The sequence below is a fragment of the Physeter macrocephalus genome, unplaced genomic scaffold, assembly GCF_002837175.3.
Source record: "Physeter macrocephalus isolate SW-GA unplaced genomic scaffold, ASM283717v5 random_197, whole genome shotgun sequence".
NCBI classification, from domain to species: Eukaryota; Metazoa; Chordata; class Mammalia; order Artiodactyla; family Physeteridae; genus Physeter; species Physeter macrocephalus.
The window spans coordinates 6336-22951 of NW_021145474.1; the positions used below are offsets into that span (position 1 = coordinate 6336).

General features: G+C 61.7%; 5 protein-coding genes across 10 annotated transcripts in view; 4 read left to right on the plus strand and 1 right to left on the minus strand.

The window, feature by feature from the left end:
- Positions 1 to 46: 46 nt before the first annotated feature.
- Positions 47 to 3348, plus strand: VEGFB (vascular endothelial growth factor B). Of its 2 annotated transcripts, none has more exons than XM_024133266.1 (7): positions 47 to 195; positions 764 to 806; positions 1154 to 1350; positions 1517 to 1590; positions 1784 to 1819; positions 2162 to 2296; positions 2905 to 3348. In XM_024133266.1, the coding sequence occupies exons 1-7, from the start codon at positions 136 to 138 to the stop codon at positions 2924 to 2926; spliced, it is 567 nt and encodes a 188-aa protein (XP_023989034.1). In that variant the 5' UTR covers positions 47 to 135; the 3' UTR covers positions 2927 to 3348. The 2 variants fall into 2 exon arrangements, with proteins under 2 accessions (XP_023989034.1, XP_023989033.1); XM_024133265.3 differs by having other exon boundaries at positions 67 to 195; positions 2061 to 2296.
- A 1841-nt stretch (positions 3349 to 5189) lies between these two features.
- On the plus strand, positions 5190 to 7929 carry FKBP2 (FKBP prolyl isomerase 2). 4 transcript variants are annotated; one of them, XM_007102595.3, is made up of 6 exons: positions 5190 to 5298; positions 6545 to 6713; positions 7038 to 7150; positions 7270 to 7316; positions 7665 to 7700; positions 7790 to 7929. In XM_007102595.3, exons 1-6 carry the CDS (start codon positions 5237 to 5239, stop codon positions 7849 to 7851), a joined length of 489 nt encoding a protein of 162 aa, XP_007102657.1. In that variant the 5' UTR covers positions 5190 to 5236; the 3' UTR covers positions 7852 to 7929. The 4 variants fall into 4 exon arrangements, with proteins under 4 accessions (XP_007102657.1, XP_028340353.1, XP_054938589.1 ...); XM_028484552.2 differs by lacking the exon at positions 5190 to 5298 and adding an exon at positions 5625 to 5701; XM_055082614.1 differs by lacking the exon at positions 5190 to 5298 and adding an exon at positions 5866 to 5888.
- On the plus strand, positions 5344 to 6244 carry LOC129391840 (fibrinogen alpha-1 chain). Its single transcript, XM_055082613.1, has one exon. It carries the CDS (start codon positions 5447 to 5449, stop codon positions 6242 to 6244), a length of 798 nt encoding a protein of 265 aa, XP_054938588.1. The 5' UTR covers positions 5344 to 5446.
- Positions 7930 to 8330: 401 nt separating the features above from the next.
- Positions 8331 to 10648, minus strand: PPP1R14B (protein phosphatase 1 regulatory inhibitor subunit 14B). The gene is given in 6 exon segments (XM_007102612.4): positions 8331 to 8666; positions 8759 to 8791; positions 9108 to 9191; positions 10223 to 10504; positions 10506 to 10612; positions 10615 to 10648. Coding segments are annotated over 6 exon segments (609 nt in total). The 3' UTR covers positions 8331 to 8597.
- A 4951-nt stretch (positions 10649 to 15599) lies between these two features.
- The window catches only part of PLCB3 (phospholipase C beta 3), a 17218-nt gene continuing 16201 nt past the window's right edge, over positions 15600 to 16616 (plus strand). For both annotated transcript variants that reach the window (XM_024133361.3, XM_028484546.2), the window contains exon 1: positions 15600 to 15796. In XM_024133361.3, the coding sequence (XP_023989129.1) occupies positions 15698 to 15796 (99 nt within the window). In that variant the 5' untranslated portion in view covers positions 15600 to 15697. The remainder of the gene's footprint in view (positions 15797 to 16616) is intronic.

Consider the following 16616-nt stretch of genomic DNA (forward strand, 5'->3'; position numbering starts at 1 on the left):
GAGGAGCCGCCCCCCGCGCCCGGCCCCCGCCCGCCGCTCCCGGGCCCGCGCCATGGGGCTCTGGCTGCCGCCGCCCCCCGCGCCGCCGGGCTAGGGCGATGCGGGCGCCCCCGGCGCGCGGCCCCCGCGGGCACCATGAGCCCCCTGCTCCGCCGCCTGCTGCTCGCCGCGCTTCTGCAGCTGGCCCCCGCCCAGGTACGTGCGTCCGCGACAAGCCGCCCGCCCGCCGTGCCCTCTCTCAAGGTTGGCGGAAGTGGGGAGGCGCGGAGCGGCCGGGTTCTCGGGGATCCGCGGGGTCGGGCCTCGGAGGGGGGCGTCTCGGGAGCCCGGCCTGGGCATCCCCGGGGAGGTGTCCCTCCCCGCCCGCCCGCCCGCCGGCCCAACTCCGGGGCCACTCCCCCGCCCCACCCCGTCCCCAGGGCGCAGCCGGGGGCGGGGCCGCCTCGGTGCCTGCAGGACGCGGTTCGGCGCTCACTGTGCCCCCTCCTGATCTGCGGCCTCGAGGACAAGCCCGGTCCCCAGGCTTGGAGGTTCGACGCTGCCGGCAGAGCGTGCCTGGCGGGTTGTAGCCAGGGCAGGTCCCAGGTCCCAGGTGGCCTGAAGAGGACAGGTAAAGCTAGAGTGGCCCCAGGAACAGAACAGTGTGGAAAAATGTCGGAGAGGAGTTTAAGCCTCCTGACTGCAAGGGCAGAGCCCTGGGGCCAGCGACAGGGCTAGCCCTTCCTGGAGTGCACCTTGGGTCCAGGTTTCTTCTCTCCTGCAGGGCCCGGTCTCCCATCCTGATGCCCCTGGCCATCAGAAGAAAGGTAATAGTAACAATAGGAACTTTCTACTAGCCAGCACTAAGAATCTTTTCTTCCAGTCCTGATTCCAGACTCTGTGTATTCCTCATCTTGTGTAATCACACTTCTCTGTGAGATGCAAACTCTTAATTCTGTCCATTTCACAGAAGAGGAGATTGAGGCAGGGGGGTTCCTGGGTTCTGGATGAACAGGGCAGGGAAGACAGATTGGGAGGGCAGAAGTGGGGGCTAGTGGAGGGTGGCTGTGACATGGGAAATAAGGAGAACAGCTTCTGGGCGCAGGGGTAGGGGAACCAGGGAGCAGCTGCAGGAAACCCAGTGGGGACTTAACCCTTACGCATCTGCCCCCAGTGGTGTCATGGATAGACGTGTATGCTCGTGCCACCTGCCAGCCGCGGGAGGTGGTGGTGCCCCTGACCATGGAGCTCATGGGCACTGTGGCCAAGCAACTGGTGCCCAGCTGCGTGACGGTGCAGCGCTGTGGCGGCTGCTGCCCCGACGACGGCCTGGAGTGTGTGCCCACCGGGCAGCACCAAGTCCGAATGCAGGTATGGGGCAGGCGGAGCGAGCCTGGCTGGATGCTAGCGTTCTGGGGACTGAGAGGGTGGCAACCAGAGCCCTGGCTGGTGGGCAAGGTATTCTCATCTCTCCAGCCCATGGAGCGTCCCCTTTCTGTCTCTCTGACTGTCTCTCTCCCTGTTCTCCTGAGCACAGATCCTCATGATCCGGTACCCAAGCAGTCAGCTGGGGGAGATGTCCCTGGAAGAACACAGCCAGTGTGAATGCAGGTGCCAGCCAGGCCCCACTCCTGAGTTCATAGAGACAAGGCTTGGGGGGTGCTGGGTGTGGTGGTACACCACAGCGGGGACCAGGTTTCCAAGAGTATAGCCGGGTAGGCCTGGGATCTAGGGCAAGAGAGTAGGATGCTTGGCTTCCTGATCCTCTTTTTCCTTGTCTCTGTCTGTCTCTCTTACTTTTCAGACCAAAAAAACGAGAGAGTGCTGTGAAGCTGGACAGGTGAGTCTTGGGCTCTTGCTGAGGTGGGGTTGGAGCCCAGGCCCAGCACCCAGAATGTAATGTGTGGGTGGGGCAGGGGGTGTAAGAGTGTGTCAGGAAGTTGTGGTCCCCTGCCTTCTCCTCCCACTGGTGTCCCCCTCTCCCCTTTTCCTCTGCTCCCCAAGACTATATGCTCTTCCCCGACCCCAGCTCCCGGGAAGACTCTTACTTCTCACCCGAGACATGTTGCTTCTCCTCCTAGGGCTGCCACTCCCCACCACCGTCCCCAGCCCCGCTCTGTTCCGGGCTGGGACCCTGCCCCCGGAGCACCCTCCCCAGCTGACATCACCCATCCCACTCCAGCCCCAGGCCCCTCTGCCCACGCTGCCCCCAGCGCCGCCAGCGCCCTGACCCCCGGACCTGCCACTGCCGCTGCCGACGCCGCAGCTTCCTCCGTTGTCAAGGGCGGGGCTTAGAGCTCAACCCAGACACCTGCAGGTGAGGAGTTGGGTGTGGCGTCAAGGCGCCATCCTGGAGCAGGTCCCGGTGAGCCTGCTGGTGGGAGAAGAGCCGGGGAAGGGGAAGCTTTGAGTGTGCTGAACTATTGACCAAGCGCCTGCTGGCACTGGGGTCAGCATAAACAAGGCTCACGTTCTGATGCGGAAGTCAGACACGAGGGCACGTGATGCCAACAGAGGAAGTCAAGTCAAGAACTGTGGTGAGGGGTACCTGACATCGTCTTTGAGAGGTTAGAGATGTCCTGGAAGAGGTGACATCGCCAGGTGTAGAAAAGAGAAAGACAGCCTTCCGGTTTGCAAAGCTCTGAGCCTTCCCAGAAACCCCTGTGGTAGAGTTTGTTCCACCTTATGTGCTCCGAGAGGCCAGGGGATGTAGTGTAACGCTGGTCCACCCTTGTCCAAGCTGCTTCTCACCACCCCTCCTTTCCACAGTGGGGCCATGGGGTGGCGTCCTGTGGGCCAGGCCAGCTGGGGCTTCCCAGGAGTGTTAGGGGAGAATGAGGTTCACAGAAGGTAAGAAGGGGGTGAGTCTAGAGGAGCAGGGGCTGAGCTGTGCCAGCGTGAACAGACCCCTTCTTCCCTTCTCAGGTGCCGGAAGCTGCGAAGGTGATACATTGCTTTTCAGACTCGGTGGGGCCACGTGCCTCACAGGCCTGCCCAGAGGGGAACAAGAGGGCATCCTGGTGAGAACAGTCCAGTCCCCAAGACCTCAACCTGGGCGGAAACTCCTCCAGGACCTGGGGCTCTCAGAGGGCTTTCCAACTGCCCCTTGTCTCTCTGAGGCTGCCATCCAACAACGTGGACAGAGCTGGATGAAGAGACCTGGAGCTGGCACAAGGGGTCATGTACCATCTTGGAAAAGAATGGGGTCCCGGCTCAGTTTTTAACCCCCTTGTGCAAGTGAGCATCTTACAACTGGCTCCTCCGTCCCCTCACTAAGAAGACCCTGGTCCTCTACAAAAAAATGAGAGTTGGGCTTCAGTACAAGAACTGTGAACCCCAGTCCCGATAAAAGAGATAGAAGGAACTGTCCCTGCCTGTGTCACTGTTTGTCACTGTCCAGGCTGGCTGGTTTGGACATGAATGTCTGTGTCACACTGCCTCCTAGACATGGAGCTTGGAGGAGATGAGGCCCAAGCCCCCACAACAGGTCACAGAGCCAGAATTGTGCATTCTTCACGTTCATGTTGTGCTAACAGGCCCTGGGGAGTCCCTGCCCCTCGGCTTATTACAAGGGTTCCTTTCCGGAAGGAGAGGGCCAGTGAGCTTGAGGTGGGACCCAGATCTGCTGAATGACCTTGGTTGTCACTGCCCCTCTCTTTCTGAGCCTCAGTTCCCACCTGTGCACACGGAGGGAACAGATGATTACTGTGGTCTGGGCCCTTGGGCTCCAAGAGAGAGAGTCACGTAATAGGAAAGAACACCCGTCTTCCCTGCCGGGTTCCATACGCTCTGTGTTTGCAGCTTTTTGCTCCCGGTAGCTTAACTCGAAGGTCACGCACCTGCTCTGCCCCCACCTCACTCCCACATCCCTGAAAGGGAGGTAGCACCAAAGGTCTGTGGTCGGTGGGCCCCACTCACCCCAACCACACAGTCTTCTCCACTCTCGCCTCCTTTGCACCTTGGACTCCCCTCCCCAGGCGCTGCTTGGGACTCTCCTGACCTTGATCTGACCCAGCCCAAGCTCAGTGGCCAGCTTTCGGCCTGCAGCCTTCAGTGCCCCTGGGACTGAGTGATGAGGGGGTGAACTGAAGGGCAACCTTGGGCACCAGTGCTTTGCCCCATCGAGACAGAACATTCATGGCAGAAGCTAAGCCAAAGCAGCTACCCTAATGGAGGCCTTCTCTGAAGTGTTAGATCAGAGAGTGGGGTAGTGATCTTGTTGGGCCCAAACCAAGAGTGGAGTTAAACCAGAAGAGACAATTCCTGACAGTGATTGCTACTTTCAAATCATTTTCTCAGCTATTCTGTCACCCAAAATGCCAGAGCTCAATTAGAGTGAGACAGAGGAGGGTTAGGGACACAAGCTACCACCTCCCAAGCCCATGTGAGCCTGCCCAGCGTGTACACTGCTTCGTATGTGCCTTCTCGCCTAGTCCTCAGTTCTGAGTGTTGTAATTATCTTCCTTTTTCAGTTGAGGAAATAGGCTCGAAGAGTCTGACTGACCTGGGGATTCAACCTCAGGTCGGCTCTCTCCCTAACACTCAACAGGTTTAGCTGCCTCCCAACTGCAGGTTCATTACTTCAATGGACAGATGTTCACTCCTGGGTGCTGTGGCACCTGGAAATAAGTCCGGTTGGGGAACGGACCCAGCCAGACCATTACAGTCATGATTCAGGGGTCACTGCGCAGCAGGTAGAGGCAGGCCTGTACGCTGGGAGAGAAAAAAGGGAGAGAGCATTCGCCGTGGACCAGGGCCTGGCAGTGCACCTCACTTGCAGCCATCCTACAGGGGCCCTGCGGGGTGGATGTTACCAAGCCCGAGTTACCAGGCCAAGGAACTTGCTCAAGGTCACACACAGCCAGTCAATGAGTGGCAGACCCTGGATTCAAACCCAGGGCTCACTATGAAGCCAGGCTCTTTCCACAGCAACTGAGGATTGTGGATCCCGAAGAGGCTCAGGGGCAAACAGGAGAGCCGTGGGAGAGGCTGGGGGCGACATAAAATGGCGTCTCAAGACCCTCTCCGCGAACCCGCGCCCACTTGACCTTAATTTCACCTCGACCGGAAGTGCCTTCGGCCCTTTCAGAAGTCACTTTCACCTAACCTTACGGACTACAGAGCCACCGGACATGACGCATAAGTCACATGGCGGCGCGGGGGGCGGAGCAAGAGAAGGCCGCCCAGGCGGGCGTGTGGCCGCGGGTTTCGCACGGTCCAATGAGGGCGGGCGGCGTGGCCGGGTCTGGTGGCGACGATGACGCGCCTGCGCAGAGACGGCAGCACGACTGGGGTTGACTCCGGGGGCGCGGCGAGGAGGTGAGCGGGGGCCACAGCCCGGGCTGTGGGGAGCCGGGGTGCAAGGGGGCAGGCTGGATCAGGCGGGGCAGGAGCGGGCCGGGGCTCTGAGTGTCAACAAGGGATAGGTTACGAGGAAATTGAGGGTTGGGGTCAGAGCTGTCTGGGGATGCCGCAGGGGGAGGGTTCTCACGCCTCAAGGGGCGGGGCTCCGGGAGTCGGGGCGGGACGTGGAACGGAGACGGGTGGGACCTCTGAGCTTGTGCCAGTGGAAGGCGGAGCTCCAGGGCTGGGGGCGGGGTTAGGACTGGAGAGGGACGGAGACTGGCCCTTGGAGGAGGAGCTGGAACAGGCGGAAGGAGGAGCCTCGGGTTTGGAGACCGAGGGGGAAGGAACCCAGGCACTGGGGGCGCGGCCTCAGCCGGTGAGTGGCGTGGCTACAGTTCAGGAAGAGGGGTCTAGTCCTGTCGGGGGCGGGACTACAGGGCCGGGGGAGGAACCACGCCCTTTAAAGGGTGGGGCTAAGGAGCCCAGCGAAGGGGTAGGCCCAGGTAGTGGCCCGGGGCGTCCACGCGGGGGCGGTCTCCGTGGTGGCCGTGCTTGGGGACGCGGTAGGCCGAGAACTCCCCCGGGAGAGGTGGTGTGGGTGGAGCGGGCTCGGCGGCCACCCGACACGGGGCCAGTCTGGGTGCCCCGCAGGCCCCCGAGGGCTCAGAGTTGGGGCGGGGCCTCGGGCGGAGGCACAGGACCAGCCTGGGGGGTACCCCCGGAGGACAGGGGCTCCCCAGAGCCACCCAGTGGCGATGTGTGGGTGCCTCGGGGCCGACCCCCTGCGGCAGCCGCAGAGGTGTGGGTGTGCTGGGCGGGAGGCAATTGGGTGTGGCGTGAATGGGGTCGCCCTGTTGGGGCAACTGCTGCGCAGCCAGATAGGGTTTGGACTTTGCGGAAGGGGACGGGGGGGAATTGAAGAGCAGAGCTGGGGACTGGGAGGGACGGAAGGGCAGGGGGTGAGCAAAGGGGCTGGACCCTGGCTGCTGTGGCCTCCCCTGACCCCCTCCCCCCGCTGCTGGGTTCCTCGGGCAAGCCCCCTTCTCACTGGACTGGTAAGTGTGGCCGCGGAGCCTGGGGGAGGGGGCGGTGACACGGGACAAGGGGATCCCCAGGGGCAGGCAAGGTACGGTGGGGTGGAATCCTCTTGGTACTTGCCCGTATTCCATGCCCTCCCGTTCCTCTCCCCCGATTGGTTGGTCGGGGTCTGTCCCCGCAGAAACATGAGGCTGAGCTGGGTCCTGACAGTATTGTCCATCTGCCTGAGCGCCCTGGTCACGGCCGCCGGGGCCGAGGGCAAACGGAAGCTGCAGATCGGAGTCAAGAAACGGGTAGACCACTGTCCCATCAAATCACGCAAAGGGGATGTCCTGCACATGCACTACACGGTGGGTGAGGGAGTGGAGCTTTTGGGGGTGGGTGGGCCTTCCGGGGACCAGAAAGGACCTGGGAGCCAGGTTTGTCTGCCAAAAGGTGGGTGACCTTGGGCAAGTCTCCTCATCTACTTTGCATGATCCTATCTTGCTCTTCACTGTCTACTCCCAGTTGGCACCAGCAAGCAGTGCAATGTACTGTGAGCTGCCCAAGGTTCTGTCCCTTTCTAGGACTGTGGCCGCCAGTGCTGTGGGCTGCCACCTTGATGGGAAGAGCACCTGGGGGTGGGGGTGTCAGAGCAGACCCTCCTCCTCACTGGCCTTCCCATGGTCTCACAGGGTAAGCTGGAAGATGGAACAGAGTTTGACAGCAGCCTGCCCCAGAACCAGCCCTTTGTCTTCTCCCTGGGCACGGGCCAGGTCATCAAGGGCTGGGACCAGGGGCTGCTAGGGTGAGTCGAGGGGCCATGGCTGTGGTCCAGGAGGTGAACTGTGGGAGGCAAGCTCCAGGTATGGGGTGGGGGCAGGGAGCCTGGGTGCTGCCACATGCTGAACATGTGTTGTCCTACAGGATGTGTGAGGGGGAAAAGCGGAAGTTGGTGATCCCATCAGAGCTAGGTAAGAGGCCCTTCCTGAATGGGGATAGGGAGTTCAGGGTTATATCCACGTAAGGGTGAAGGCTGGTTCAGCCTCTGCATTGATCTCCGCTCAGTCCATTCAATACACGCCACTTCCAAGTCTAGTTGTGTCCAGCAGTGAGGACAGGGCAAGACCCTTGGGACGCTTGGCTCTGGCGCCCACTCTCTGCCCTCCACAAGACCTTTAGCACCCCCCTCCCAAATCCATTACACCTTCTCCATTTCTGGCCTTGTGCCGGGATGGGCAGAGGCTTGGTTTCAGCCGGGTTGTCTGCAGAACACCTCACTCTGCCTGGCCACGGCTCACCTTCTTTGTGCATCTTTTCAGGGTACGGAGAGCGGGGAGCTCCCCCAAAGATTCCAGGTAATAAACCTTCCTGCCCCCCATCTCCTGCACCCATTCCATCTCCCTGTGGCCCTGGTTCTCATTCTGATCCCACTTCTCCCCTGCAGGCGGTGCAACCTTGGTGTTCGAGGTGGAGCTGCTCAAAATCGAGCGACGTTCAGAACTGTAGCCAAACTGGGGAGGGGTGGTGGAGAGGCCCCCATCAGGGACCAGACTGTTTAAAGAAAGAAAAAAACTTTAAAGCCCATGAAGTGAGCCTGTGTTTGTTTGTGGGCCCTGGAGACTTAGAAACCACAGCTTCAGCCTTCCCTCTCCCTCATCCTCCCCCCACCCCTCCCTCTCCTTTCCTGGCTGCAGAGCCTTGGGGTCTAGTAGGCTCAGTGGCATGGAGGTCACGATGGCCAAGCCCTGGGTGACTTGGTGGCCCTTGTCCAGAGGGAAAAAGGAGTATTCCTGCCTGCCAGCAGCAACACGGCTCCTCCCCAACTCCCCAGACGCTTCCAGATCCTGGTCTGGGAGCCAGCACTGGGCTATCGCCATGGCTACGTGGCCCTCAGGAAGGCCTGCGGTCACCTGGGGAGAAGCTGAGCTGGCAGCAGTTGTAGAGCAGTGTGTCCCCCCTAAAAGAAACCAGGCGAGCCTGTTAACTGCACCAAAGGCATATCCTAGCTTTATTAAAGGGCCCGCGCCGCAGTCAATATAAAAACACAAAAAGTCCCGTCAGTTTAATAATAATAAAAAACCCCAAAAATGGAAAACTGAAGGGGCAGGGAAGAGGCCCCTGGGCCAGGGGCACGGGGAGCACTGCACATGGCACCAGGCCTGGCCGCAGGGCCCCCCGGTATTGCTGTTGCTACGAGGTTGCGGGGCAGCGATTGTCCTGTGGGAGCCACCGTTCACCTGGGTCGAGGACACTTATTTCTTCTGGGGTGTGCTCAGCTTCTGCATGCCCCGGATCTTGTCCAGCAGGCCAGAGATGAAGGCCTGGAGGGAGGGAGGACATTAGGGAGACCAAAACCCAAGATGACAGGACCCCAGGCTCCTCACCCCACCCTCTGGGGAAACCACCTCCTTACCTCAGTGGGTTTGTAACAGTCAACCAGCAGCTCCTAGTGGGGCAAGGGGGGAAAGTATAACTATGAGAGTCTCAAGAACACGGGCCTAAAGTTCACCTATACCCTCTTCCAAGGCACTGGGGCGACCCTGAGGCACAGGAGATGCCACAGCTACTGAACAGCTAGGCAAGTACCACTGGCCCTATTTGACGGAGCCAGAAGCTGAGCCCAGGAAGGTCACAGAGCTGGCTGACTCAGACCAAAGAAGGCCTGGCTCCAGAGGCTTGCCTACCCACGGGGCAGTGCCTCCAGGCACCCCTCTATTCCCTGCTCCCCTGACCTGGCCCTGCTGCCCCCCAACCCCTCTCACCTTGACCCTGGCAGCTCGGGTATCATCGCTCTCCATGTCCAGGAGTTCATCCACGTCAATCTCCAGCTCCGGGATCTCCTCTTCCTGGGGTAGGGGTGGGGGAGGAGGGAGAGACAAGGGCCTGAGTTGGGAGAGAGGGTGTGAGAGGGGCTCTCTGGCTGAGGCCCCTGCCCTACTGCAGATGAGCCAGCCCTCTTGCCCAGCAGACAGCGGCAGCTGCTCCGAGGAGAAAACAGATCAGGCCTGTGCCAAGGCAAACTGCCCAATGGGGGCGGGGGGGAGCTTCCTGTCCCTGCCAGTTGGGCACCCTGGGTGCCAGACAGCTAGGGCTGGGGATCCTGGGCTAGGAACCCTGCAGGTGTGTCTCCCCAACTTCCGGGCCCCCCATCTCAACCAGAGCACAGGTGGGGCCAGCTGTCCCAACTCATCACAGCCCCTTCCCCTCCCCCAAACACCTGTCACAGCTTCCCAGGAGTGAGGAGGAAGTGAAGGGTGAGGGGTCAGTGGGAAGGACCCAGGCCTGGTAAAGGGGAAACAAAGAGCCCATGCTTTGCTGAGGGAGGGGGTGCCTGCCACCCCTCCCCCCCCCAGGAAGCCTCTCTCCGGTCTGGAGTCAGCTGCATCCCAGGGCTGCGCTAGGGTAGGCAGCACAGGGCAAGCCCACTCCTCCACCCTGCCCCCCGGGGACTGAGTCACCATTTGATCAAGGAAGGAGTCAAAGGGTGGAGAACGAGAACCCAGAGAGTGGGTTAGTGCCCCCCATGACAAGATGGAACTCCTGGTTAGCCCATTAGAACAGGCAAGACCCGTACCACCACCACCCAGGCCAGCTAGCGCCTTTTAACTAGTCTAGGCTAGCAGGTAATAGGTAGATCTCCTTTCCCCGCCAGTCCAGACAAGCCCCGAGTCTCCTGTCCAAGGCAGCAGATAAGAAAGGAGTGACTTTGGTCAGACAAGAAAGAGCACACATTGGGGGCGGGGAGTACGGAGAGCTGGGGAGCGCGCGGAAGCGGAGCGCCCATTGACTCCGGGTGACAGGCGGGCTCAAGGTGGGGTTCCCAGGCGGCCCGAATCGGGACCGATTTTAGGGTGTCGGCGCAGGGTGGGGGACACACCTGGCAGTCGTAGAGGCGAGTGAGCTGCTCCAGGATCCACTCCTCCAGGTTGAGGCGCTTCCGTAGCTCCTTGCGGTCGTACTTGACCGTGACCTTCCCTTGGCGCCTCACTGGGCCCTCGTCGTCCGCGCCGCCCGGGCCCTCGCCTGCAGCCCCAGGGGGGCTCTGAAAGTAGACGCGGGGCCCTGGGCCGCCACTCCCCGGACCAGGGGCCGGAGCCGCCAACGCCGCGCCCCCTGCGGGGCCGCTATCCGCCATGGCGGCCGCCGGGGCCACGTGCGCTAGTCGGGCCCCTCCCTGCGCCGCCGCCTCCGGGACGCCCGCCGGCTGGCTCCGGGCCGCTGGCTCGGGTTAGCTCGTGAGCTCGGCTCCGCACGGCTCCGCTGCGAGGGCGGCGGCGGGGGCGCCCGGGGGCAGCTGCAGCATGCGGAGCCCCCGGGCCTGGCCTGGCCGCGCCCCGCCCCCTCCCCGCCGATCCGCCCGCCCTTTGTCCCCCGCGGCCGCCGCCCGAACCGCCGCAGCCGAAGCCGCTTTCTCTGTCTCGATCGCTTCCCCCGCCCCCCGACCACACCCCCTTAAAGGGACAGTCCTGCAGCAGGCACCGCACCCCTACCCCGCCCCCGGGCAGGGGCTAGGAGAGGGTCTAGCCCTTAGAGGTTTGGACCTAGCTGTCCGCTATCCCTTTTAAGCTTCCTGCCCCAAGCCCAGGCGTTCTAAGCGTCCGGTAGCCGGATTTGCGCTCCTGCGGGGAACCTAGTGTTCTGTCCTCACTGAAGCAAAAACAGGGGCCGTCTGAGAATGGAGGGGAGTGGGCACTGTATACTGGACAGAGGTCCGAGGAAGAGACGTGGGAGCCCCCGACTTCTGGGTCCTCAGGCCCTTGGCCAGCGGGTAAAGAGCAGGCTTCTTCGCGCGGACGGACACCTGGGTGGGCCGGACGCCCGGGGGTGGAGGAGTGGAGAAGGCGGGCAGGCGCTGCCCAGGTCACCAGACGCCCTATTCGTCGGGGTTCCGCGCCCCCCATGATGGAGGCCTAGGCTGGGGGTGAGCTGAGCCATCCGGGCGGCCTGAAGGGCCAGACCCCAGACAGCCACCGCCCACCCGCCAAGATGGCGGCGGGGGACGGAATTATGGGAAATGTAGTTCCCAGAGTCCGGCCCCCATGGCCGCCCCTCCCCTGGAGCGGAACCGGGTCCGGGAAAGCGCAGAACTTGTTTGGAGCGCCCTCGTAGGGCTGGTTTCCACAGGGCGCGGTTCCCTGCACCCCGCAACCTCTGTGTGTACAAACTGAGGCGTAAAGAGCTGGGAAGTGGGGGAGCCGGTACTCACGATAATAAGGATAATAATAATAGCTGACCCTAATGGGAGTTCCTACGGTCGGTTCCACATAGTCGGTTCCAGCGTGAGGGCACCTCACTCGCTCTCCGGTAGATCCTCGCCCTGCGGCCTCTGTCTTTCAGATCTCACAGGCGCCTAATCTGGCCCACCTCTCTTAAGCAGACCGTGCGTCTCATTCCCGCACCTGCTTTGATTTTCCATATTTTTAAATAGTGTCTCTCATTCATTTGTTCATTGTCTGTCTCCCATTCCTCAACTATGAGCTCCATGAGGCCGAGACCTGTCTGGCCCTCGTTTACTGCTGATGCCCATGGCTGAGTGGGCCTGCTGGGCTTCAAACCCACATGGATCGCGCAAATTACCTGACTCTTGTTGAACTCTCGGCACCTAGGTCAGACTCATAGTAGGTGTTCGATAACTATTGGTTGAACAAATGACCGAATGAAAGAATTAATGGCTTCTTCTGTGCATCCATTTCCTCTGAAGGCTGTGGCAAAGATTAAGTAGGAAAGTGCATGGAAGATTCAAGGACTGAACCACAGGGGTTAAGTCACACAGCCAGATAGAGATGGAGCTCAGCTTGTGTACCCAGGTCCCCTGACACAAAATCACTACTCATACCACCGCACAAGGCTGTGCAGCTCTGTTTGGGATGCTTCCACAGACAGCAGGCTCACCCTCTGCAGTCCCAAGCAGAGTCTCAGGGTCTGAGAGGCAGTAAGTCCCAGCCCCTCACAGACACCCTCTCTCTGGATGCCAGAGAAATCCTCTGCAGTAGATGGAGTTCAGAGAGAGGCTGACACTGGCCCAGGGTCACACAGCTGGTGCTGCAGACAAACTCAAACCTAGGACTGTAGGCTTACCTTGTAGCTGCGGAGAACAGACAATGAGAAGGTGCTGGCTGAGAATGGTGTGTGTGGTGATGGTGGTGGTGGGATTCAGGCCAGGTGGGAGGCCTGGGTAGGGGGCAGGTTAATGTGGCTCGGTGACGGGCTGATGCCTCCTCCCTCTCCAGCCCCCCTTCTGGCCTTAGCCTCCCTTTGGCCAGCCTGGGGGGCCAGGGAAGGGCTGACCCTGCTCTTGCGGATTAGGCAGGACCCACTCTTTCAAAGAGAGCCCCATCCCCAGCCTGGCCTCTGGCTCTGAGCTTGGCCTGATGGGAGAAGCAACTTACCCACATCCAAATTCCCCACCACACCCCACCTCACCCCACCTCACCCCACTGGGGCGGGTCTGTTCTTTCTGAACTGGAGCATTGATTCAGGCCTTGGGGAGCTCACAGTTACAAGAGAGGATATACCATAGCTTTTTGTGGGAGTGAAACCTACTGGCAGCAAAGACCTGGGTACCAGCCCCAGCTCCGCACCCCCTAGATGCTATGACCCTGAGCAATGATCTTCCTGTCCCTCCTCCCCTCAAGGCTGGTGTGAAGGCCTCCGGTCATGCCCAAATTTCACGGGTCCCCTGAGGATTCTCTAGGCTGAACAGGGAAGAGCCAGGGATGCTTTTCCTGACTCTCCCTCTCTCCACCTCCTGTGCCACCCCCAGGGCACTCCCAGATTCCTGGGGCTGACTCCCCTGTCCATCCAGTCCCTTCCCATGGCCGCCTACCCTGTGAACAGTTAGTGCAGATGGCCATGATGGCCTGCAGCTGTCTTGGAGGCTGGGGTGCCCAGCACAGAACCTTGGAGTGGAAGAACTGGATTCAAATCCTGCCTCTGCCCTAGGCTTCGAGGCCCTGGGCAAGTCACTTACCTGCCCTGAGCCTCTTCAGAGGGGCGGATTCTGCTGACTTCTGGTGGTTTGGGGCTGAGGTCAGTGCTCCAAGACCATATCCCAGCCCTTGCTCTCCTGTCTGAACCTGTCACCGCTGCTGCTCTTCATCCTTCCAGCCTCAGGCTGTGGCCTCCCCAGCCCCACCCCTCTTGGGATCCTGGCCCCCCTCCACCAGAGGGCAGCTAAGGCTGCTTTCAGCGCCTCCTCAAAGCAGAGGCCCTAGGGAGGGTCCCTTGGCTGAGACCGCTCCCTTAATCAAGGGTAGAGGCCGGAAAGGCTGCCTTCCTTCCACCATTTACTGCTTGCCGAGAAACTCTATCACCATTACCAAGGCTGCAAGAAAGTGTCCGAGGAGGAAGAAGCCCTCTAATGGGGGTTGCCCCGGCCTCGGGAGACACAGGGGTGGAGGGAGAGGGGGAGGGGCTCAGGCCCAGGAAACAGGCTCCCATCCTGTTTTCCAAGGAGCTGCTGCCTAGAGCTTCTACCCCTAAGCTCAGGCCCTGGCTCTAGGCCCTGCTAGCCCCCTGCCCCAGAGCTGATCCATGCCCTTTCCTCCTTCCTCCCCCTTGTCCCCACAGCCTGCTCTCACTCCTTAGAGATCCAGCTGTCTACACCTAGGGGTCATCTCATACCCATTTGCCTATTTCATCCTCTGACAACCTCCACCTTCTGGAAAAGGTGACTGAGGCACAGAGAGATGAGGTTCTGCCGGTAGACTTGAACCCAAGTCAGCGGGAGCAGAGGCCAATGTCTACCAGGCATGGCTCTGCCCAATGAGACCTTGTAGTCCCTAAGTCTCTGAGGGCTATGGCTCTGTTGCTCTGGTGAGAGAGGACAAGGATCACAAGTCCTGTCCCCCTTTCTTTGTCTCTTCAAGGGCAAGGAGTAAAGGCAGGACATAAACTGGCCTTCAAGACAGAGGGCTGCAATCTTCCTACGAAGCTGTGTGACCTTGGGCAAGTCCTTTCCCCTCCTCTGCACCTCAAGTAGAGATGATAATCACACCCCACAGGGCCTCAGCCAAAGGCTAGGAGATCTGTTAGGTTAGAGTTGGTACCCAACATGGTGGGGATTTTGAGGATGGCCAGTGCCAGGCAGGGCTCCCCTTGGGGGTCTGAGAGCCTGGGGCAAAGAGGCCTGTAGGGCTGGCTCCTCCTTGACTGACCCCTCCTCCCCCAGAAGCAGCTCCATCTCTTTCTGGGTTTCTAGGTGACTTGGCTGGCCCCTCTGGATGAGTTCTACTTTAAACCTGCTGCTGCTACTGTCTCTGTATTGGGGGGGCTCCCACAGGGGCCCCCAGGCAGGAGCCCCCCCAGCCAAGCCCTGCGGGAGGGGCTGCAGCCCCCACCCATCTCAGTGCCCATGCGCCTTCCCCGCTCCCGTCTCTGGCATGCAGCAGATTTCAGGACACCTGCTGTGGGCCAGGAGTGGCAGAGCCCCTCCTCGACCCTCCTTGTTCGTGGACACCCAGGAGCCTTCTGACCCCTCTGGGCAAACGACCAGCTGTCCCCTTCTCAGTTTGCAGTCGAGAGCCCCGCAGGGACAGGCTCCAGGTTGAGCTGTGGGGGGTGTCTGCGGAACAAGAAGGGCGCTGTTCCAGGGCTCGCTCTGGAAAGCCAGGGTGCTTGGGTCCTCAAAGGAGGCGACAGGCGCCGGGCCTCCCCGGGCTAGGGACGGGGGAGGGGTGCCCGCCGGCGGAAGGCCCATTAGCTTGCTAATTGCTCCTAGGGAGGGGGGGGCGGGTACCGAGCTGCTGCAGAAGGGGGTGAGGCGAAGTGAGGGCAGAGAGGGGGGTTGGAGTGTCTTTTCCGGCGATCAGCTAAGTGCTGCAGGAGTGGGGTGGGTGGCAGGTCTCTGCGCCCCCAGGCCCAAGTCCTGCTCTCCGGTAGTACCCCCCGCCCCTGCCCCTCAGAAACCTTAGCGGGCCGACCCCGGCCGGTCTTCGGCAGCGCCCTCTGCACGCAGTCCCTCCAGCTGCACCCCAACAGCCTCCCCGCCCCGAAGCGCCTTCCTCCAACCCCGGGCGGGTTCAGCTGAGCCACCCCCAGCGAAGTGCCCCAGTCCGGGCGTGCCTCTGCCCCATCCCTCCTCTGGCTGCAGTCGCCACCCCGGCCGCCAGGGGGAGCCGACGCGGGGCGGGCGGGCCCGACGCCGGGGGAGGGGGCGGTGCCGCTGCGGCCCCGCCCCCGCCCCGCCCCGGCCGGGCCCCGCCGATTCTCTGGTCTGTCCCGGACAGACTGGCGGGCGGGCGGTGACGCCGCCGGGCCGGAGCGGGCCGCGCGGGAGCGCGCGGAGGGAGCAGCGGCGCCGTCGGGTCCCCGTCGGGGCTCCGTGGGTCCCCGACCCGCCCCCGGCCCAGCTATGGCGGGCGCCAGGCCCGGCGTCCATGCGCTGCAGCTGGAGCCGCCCACCGTCGTGGAGACCCTGCGGCGCGGGAGTAAGTTCATCAAATGGGACGAGGTAAGTGCAGGGGCCCCCTGCTCCTCCCAGATCCGGGGACTCCCTCACCCCAGCTCCGCCAGACGCCGGGGACCCCCAGCCCAGACTGGCCTGGCCACCGCGCCCCCCCCACCCCCCATCCCAGCCTGGCTGCGCTCCGGAAACTTGAGTCCCCAGTCGTCCTCGTAATGAAGACTCTGTCTCCCACCCCCCACTCCCTCATCTGCGGAAAATTTGGCATTCATTCCTTCGCCCAGAGATTTCGAACCCCAATAAATTCCAGCCCCCCACTTTTCTCTGGCCCGTCTCACCTCTCCCGGCCTGTCTAATTCTGGTTCCCCCAACCTTGTCCTGGTCCCCAGACCCCTGACCGGCACTGGACAGTCTGGCTCAAGAACCATAGCCCCCAGTCTGGTTCAGTGTACCCCCATTCTGAGTGGGTGCCTCTGGGACCCTACTCTTCCGAGTGCCCTAGTCTGAACATTCTTCTCCATTCATCACTTTTTCACCCTATTCTGGCTGGCACCCCTTTGCCCTGCTTCTGGATCCCAGCCCAGCTCGCTGCTCAGGTGGGAGCATCAAGTCACCCCCCTAGTGGAGACTGTGCCCCCCCAAGTTCCTCCACCCCGGGGGATCTCTGCTCTCCACTCCTTAGCATCGGGACTTTGAACCCCAATAGATCCTGACTCCCCCTCCCCCCCACCCTTTACCTGACCTGCTCCTGAAGCTTCACAGAGGCCCCGCTCCCACCTGCGGCTCTGCGAGCTGTCCTGCACCTCACCCTCGTTTTCACACCGCCCCCTCCTCTGCCCCCTGGGCCCCTCCTTCCCCGACGCCTCCC